General features: G+C 39.5%; 1 protein-coding gene across 2 annotated transcripts in view; it reads right to left on the reverse strand.

Moving 5' to 3' along the window:
- The window catches only part of LTBP1 (latent transforming growth factor beta binding protein 1), a 210,704-nt gene extending 209,495 nt beyond the window's left edge, over nt 1–1,209 (reverse strand). Inside the window, exon 1 of one of the 2 annotated variants that reach the window (XM_072409251.1) lies at nt 687–1,209. In XM_072409251.1, coding sequence (XP_072265352.1) covers nt 687–994 — 308 coding nt within the window. In that variant the 5' untranslated portion in view covers nt 995–1,209. The remainder of the gene's footprint in view (nt 1–686) is intronic. The other variant, XM_072409252.1, reaches the window with a different exon arrangement.
- Between the last annotated feature and the right edge of the window lie 5,523 nt (nt 1,210–6,732).

The raw sequence follows: 6,732 nt of genomic DNA on the forward strand, positions 1-6,732 counted from the left end.
CAGATAGATAGATAATGGATAGATAGACAGATAGATAGATAGATAGATAGATAGATAGATAGATAGATAGATAGATAGATATAGATAGATAGATGATAGATAGATAGATAGATAGATAGATAGTCAGATAGATAGATAATGGATAGATAGACAGATAAATAGATAATAGATAGATAATAGATAGATGGGCAGATAACAGATAGATAGATTAGATAGATAGATAGATAGATACATAGATAGATAGATAGATAGATAGATGATAGATAGATAGATAATAGATAGATAGATAGTCAGATAGATAGATAATGGATAGATAGACAGATACATAGATAATAGATAGATAATAGATAGATGGGCAGATAACAGATAGATAGATTAGATAGATAGATAGATAGATAGATACATAGATAGATAATAGATGTACACATATAAATACATAGGGAGGTATATATATATATATATATATATATATATATATATGTATAATGAAGGGGTACTAGGGATGATTGGGGGTGAGTCCCCTCATATTAGGGGCATTGGTAAGGTAAGTGACCCCCTATCCCACCTTCCATGTAACCCTCCCCCTGCACCTCTCATTTATAAAGTAGCCACCTGGCTGAGCTCTCCATTACTGTGCCCCCAGCAGATACATGGAAGTACATGGAAGTACATGAAGTACGTCTCACCCCTGGAGCTGAAGTTTGTGCTGCAGCTGCTGGAGATTGGGATTCCTCTGCAAGTCCTGCTGCAGGCTGCCGCTCCGAGACTCGAAGTGTCGGCCGTGACTGACTGGCAGGGCCGCCTTGTCTCCAATGAGCAGAGTAGAGCTCATCCTTCGGCTTCGTTCCTGCTGAGCGCTCCTGCTGTGCGGATAGATTCCCGGGGGTCCGGGCTGCAGCACATAGGTGATTCTGGTCATTCTGTCTATGTTAGCCAGCACGGTGCTGAGGTAGAGCAGCGCGCACAGGACGGTTCCCCACCTGTTAGGAGCCATGTATAGTGTGGAGAGGACTGCTGCCGGGACGTTGTGTGTAACTTGCCTCAGGCTGGTGGACTCTATGCCTTTCTCTCTCCTGTGGGCTCTTTCAAACTCTGTGCCCCCCTCCTCCTCCTCCTCCTCTGGCTGTGAAGCCAAGAAAAGAAACTCCTCTTATCCTAGGAAAAGTTCAGTGAAAGCAGAAGCAGTTTAGTTGTTGTAGGCAGCTAACAGGCATGACTGGAAGAGGGGAAAAGGAGAATAAAGGGAGAGTTGGTGCAGCCAAGTGAGAGAGGAAAGTAGGAGGAGGAGAAGTGAAGGGGGCAGTTCAAGGGGCTTCTATAAGGAGCAGATGTTTAGGTTGTCTGTGCTGCCAATAAAGCAAGACAAAAGTGGAATGTACGTATGGCACGGTGTCTGCCGGTACCCCACTGGTCCCCCTCAGCTGTGACGTCACAAGGCTAGCCATATACCAAGCCACATTCACCAATCAAGTCATCAAAAACCTCAAAAGGGTCAAATTTACAATTTTGCTGAGAAATTCCGAGCGCACATTGATCAGGAAAGGCATTTCTTTTTCTGTAACCCCTTTGTTGTCACTATCGATATTTTAATTACATATATCGGTGATCATAATACAAATCGATTATGAAACAAGTGCGCCAATATTTGCAGTCAATCAGAAGGCTCATTTAAATCAGTTGTAATATGGTTTGGTAGGGATTTTATTTTTACATTTCGCAGTACCTAAAAGTTCTCATTTCCCAATAATTATGATTGACAGACTAAAGTTGGGACATCAGGTTATAACAATATTTACAATCGTAATATGAATCGGAAAGGCATTGAGGAAAAAATATCCAACGCAAATGTGCTACTGGATGTGTCTGGGATTGGTCTCCTTAACAGCGATCAACAAATAGCAATCATTGTAAAACGATTATAATTATTAGGCGGCATTGCCTTTCTGAAATGGAAGGTACTATATTAACTTTCAGGTCTTCAGGGAACCCCTGCTATAATTTTTTTACTCACAGCTCACAGTATATTAGTGTGGTCAGTGGGAAGAATGCCTCTTATTGCTGGCCTGTGGAAACAGCCAGAAAATGATTACTCTGATCTGAGAGGCACAAATTGCTCAATACTCAAAGAACAACTGCCAACCTCTGGAGGAACCCGTAATGAGAAACAAAGATTTAATCAATACCTAGTGATCCTGCCAATCCACAGCTCTTCCCCTACTGGGTGACAACACTGATTTCCCTGCAGTATTCTTCACCCAATGTAGCAGCATCCTGACATACATTGAGGAGAAGAGTTATTGGTGTTGTCACTGCTGATAACGACTTCCCAACCCTTCTAATCACAGCGGGACGTACACCCAATGGAGCCAGAGGAAACATTCAAGAGGGGTGCCCATTTCATTTCCCTCTTAGATCCTGTGCTGGTGGCTCCAGCAAATGAAAGACCTTGGTGATAGCTGTGATGACATCTACAGGGGTGGGTAGACAAAAACACAAACAGAAATAAGACAGGAAGTTAGAAGTTTTTAAATACAGGAAGGTTCTTTTTAATTTTGTTTTGATATCCACAGAAGTGCATCCAGCTTTTTCTTAAAACAATCCATTGAATGTGTGTAAAACTACTTCCTGAGGGAGTCTATTCTACATTCTTACTGACCTTTCCCTGAAGAATCTTTTCTGTAAGCGGAGATTGTGCCAACTTCTCTGCAGTGATCTTAAAGTGAATAATTTGAAGCAAGCTCTATACCTATATTTCCAATTTATATAAAGTAATCTTAACCCCCCCTAGATGCCTGTTTTTAAGTGTAGAGTAGATTCAGTTCAGATGATCTCTCCTCATAGATAAATTCCTCCATTTCTCTTAGTAGTTTAGTTGCCCTTCTCTTCTGTTCTACAATATCCTAATGCTTTATACAGGGGCAGGATTATACCTCTATCTCTGCAGTCTATACATATTTTATTACAAGACTGAGCTTTGCTAGTTTTAGAAATTGCAGCTTGACATTGCATGCTATTATTAGGTCTATGACCCACCAAAACTCCAAGATCCCTCTCCATTTTTGACTCCCCCAAATATATTTCCCCTAGACTAACCTATTTCAATCCATAAAATGGAGAAACCCCGAAAACCAGGTTGTTAGGGAACCCCTTGCTATAATTCACCATATCCACCATTCAGTGTTTATGATGAGTGCGAAAAATGCCTCTTACATTTCCTGCCAGTGGATATGATATCAGCATTACAGATAGTCAAAAAAGATCCTTGGTGTTAGTTGAACTGACCTGGGAGATGTAAATGGCTCATAGCTCAAGGAGCCACTAACAACCTCTGAAGGAACCCTAGGGAAACACAGCTCTAAACATAGATAAGTGTCATGATCAGTAATTATATATACATATTTAAATCACACAATGTGGAGAAAATTGATGGGCAGAGAGCCCGAGTCCAGCAATGTATTGATAAATTAATCTTCTCTTCTGTCTCTTGTTATACTGTTTGGACACCAGGAATTAAAAGAAATACCCTGTACTTCGGAGTATAGTAAGGATATGACTCTTGTCCTACCACCATTTTATTGGAACTGGAGCTTGGCTGTTCAGTTACTGAGCACTGGCATGTAGACAGTTCATAGCTCTGTGTAAGTGCCAATACAAGCAAATTTAAGCAAGACTACTCAGGAGCTAAACGGAGTGTAGGGACAGTAAAGGAAAGGTCATAGGTGCAGCTTGTGAGGATGGCAGGAAACGTGTTCCTGAACTCGAGATGTCCCTTTTAAATACTTTATATGTGTATGTAGAGCTATCTCTTTGGCTACATAAATGCACAAGAGGAAAGGAAACTGGTACTGGTAACTTTGAGAAAACAGACATCTTCACTTAAAGTTTGCTATATATGAACCTGCTGCTTTGCCCTGCATATGTAAAGCAGACATTCAATTTATGTAATTAGCACGATTTCCATGTAGCTTGAGGTTTCTGGTCTAATTCCAACAGGGGGGTGTTTACATTTTCCCAGGTTATCAGTAAGTGGTTATTGACCGCACAATCCCTAAATTGCTTAATGGTGTAGATTTGTATGAAAGTGTTGGGAATATTGGAGCTTCATTTTCTCTGGCATGGGGATTGGTTTCTAATGTACTACGTAATATGTTAGCACCACATAACTACAGGAAGTAAATGATAATATCGTTTGATCATCTTTTGGGATTATCATAAAACTGTCACTCAACAAATATAAATGCATACAGTAAAATAGTTGCCTTTGAAGTTTCGCCCTGGTTTACCTCGGGGCAAAGAAAAGAGTTTCAAATGTGTGTCAGAGACAGAAATTATTTGGATATGTGCCTGATGGCTCCGGAAAACATCAGCTGCTGTTAAAGAGAATTCCTAGTCAAGGAGAATTGTGAATGAAATGTCATTAAAAGAATTCATTCTGTTAGTAATTAGGACCATAAATATCCTAGGCATTATTGCACAGGTTTTATGTTACTTTGTGACCTCATAAAGTCATGTGAGTTCTTGCCTAATTAGAATATGTAAAACTCTGAGAGTGATCTGCTAACTCTGAAAGAATGAACCATGCAAAAGTGTAGTGTTAGAAAGAGCATTTTGATTGCCGCACTATAACCATGTAGCTATAGTAGATAAAAGGTTTGATTTACTAAAGATGTGAATGTCAGGGTAAGGCAATGTTTGGTATAAATATCCAGTCATGTGCTAGCAAAAGCCCTGGTTTTGATTTTCCCTTCCTATTTTCCAACATTCCCATTGCAAAGTGAACATACACTTTGCTAGATTAACAGTTTATATTCTTCAAGTAAATCAAACTCAGTAATCTTCTTGTTTATAGCAGGGTTTCTAAACCAGGGATTTTCTATGCAGATGTGTTTAGCAATACCCGCCAACAGTTATATGATTTAAATATGCAAATATAATTACTGATAATGGCACTTATCTATGTTTAGAGCAGTGTTTCTCAACTGTGGTTCAGTGGAACACTGGGGTTCATTCAGAGGTTGCGAGTGCTTCCTTATGCAATGAGCACTTTGTGCCTGATATCAATGATCTTTTTGGCTATCTGAAAGGGTGGTAGCCATCCCACTGGCCAGCAATGTAGAAGGCATTCTTCCTACCGACCGTCACACTAATGTAATTTGAGATGTGGATTTAGCAAGTATAGCAGCGGTTCCTTAAAAACCTGAAATATATTTTAAGAGGTTTCCCCAAGTCAAAAAGGTCAAAAATCTCTGGTTTATGGTGTTGTGTTAAAATGCCCGATGGACAATAGAGGATTGTTGCAGCAAATGATCGATCATGATCGTTTTCAGTGACATATGGACAAACGAGCATTATATATACAGTGCCATTCTATTGTGTGGGGAGGTGAGTGGGGGACCCCCTGCTGCATAGGAGTGGACAGAGGTTGTTGCTGATTGGTCAGGGGGCCATTTGACGCATGTCAGGTTTTCTGTGTACGTGACTTATATTAAAATATATTTTATTGGATAGGATGAAGATTCAAAGACCTTTTGGACAACTGCATTGTTTCATGTACAAATCCAATCAAAATTAGTCAGAATCTGTTTTTTCAACATGACAGAAATGTTTTTCCTTTCCTGCTGTCTGTCATAAAAAAGGTAGCAAATAAATCACCAAAGTGCTGCTGTATACCTTCGCCTGTCTGATTAATTGTATTTGTGGAGATAAAGGTGACACCTTTTTAGCTTTCCTGCTTCCCAAAATATAATGTAGAATGAATGGCCAATGGTGAAGTCCCTACAATATCACTTTGAGTGTTGAGATAGAAGAGTAGCTTAGCCCTGTGCAGGTTTATGCATTCACAAAGTTTTAACTTGCATATCATCTCTTTTTCATTTTCACAACAGTAATCACTTAATCCAGTTTCTGACAAAAGGGTTGCTGTTGTATCAAAGGTTGTCATCATGTCTACAGTATGCCTAGGGCAGGATGATCTCTAAATACAGCCCTCCACTACAAATGGTAAGGTTGTTAAACAACTGCATAAAATTCTTTCCATTATATGGTTGCCATACTTTGCTTATAAGGAGCTTTGTCACTGGGCCCAGGTGACAAAGAAGGGATTTTAAACTTTAAACTGAGGGCCAATGCGAATATTCTTTAACAAGGTATGTGTCTTTTGTGTGCAGTTTGCTTTGCAAGGTTTCCAATTGATTATCTAGTTCTAGTGGCAAAATTCAAAAAAAGTGTTAGGAACTTTTGGAAGCCTATGTATAAAGGGGCAAACAGGCTGTCCAATGGAAAAATTGATTCAATTCATTTTTTCAGTTGACGCTATTTATAAAAGTGTTAGCTGAGGCTGATTGCCTAGAGCAGGGGTGCCCAACTCCATAAGTGGTATTTTTTCCCATCCCATGTAGCCTTCTCTCCAAGGCACTCAGTCCTGAGGTTGCAAACCTGAAGTCATTACTAAAATGTTGGATCAGTAGTCATGCATTAAAAGTGAGGACAGTAAGGGGCAGCCCATAGCATGGAGCATCAGAAATAAAAATAGGGAAAAGTTAAGTAAGAATCCTTTTTACTGATACCCTAGCCAAAATCTGCAATGCTACAAGAGCCTCAGGAGTAGTTTTGTCATTTACATTAGTCTTTAACTATATACAGCTGTGTTCCCAGTCTGTCCTTTTTGGAGGTAAGCACAGATTTCCTAATATGTATATATATATATATATATATATATATATATATATATAT

The sequence above is a fragment of the Pyxicephalus adspersus genome, chromosome 4 (assembly GCF_032062135.1).
Source record: "Pyxicephalus adspersus chromosome 4, UCB_Pads_2.0, whole genome shotgun sequence".
NCBI lineage: Eukaryota > Metazoa > Chordata > Amphibia > Anura > Pyxicephalidae > Pyxicephalus > Pyxicephalus adspersus.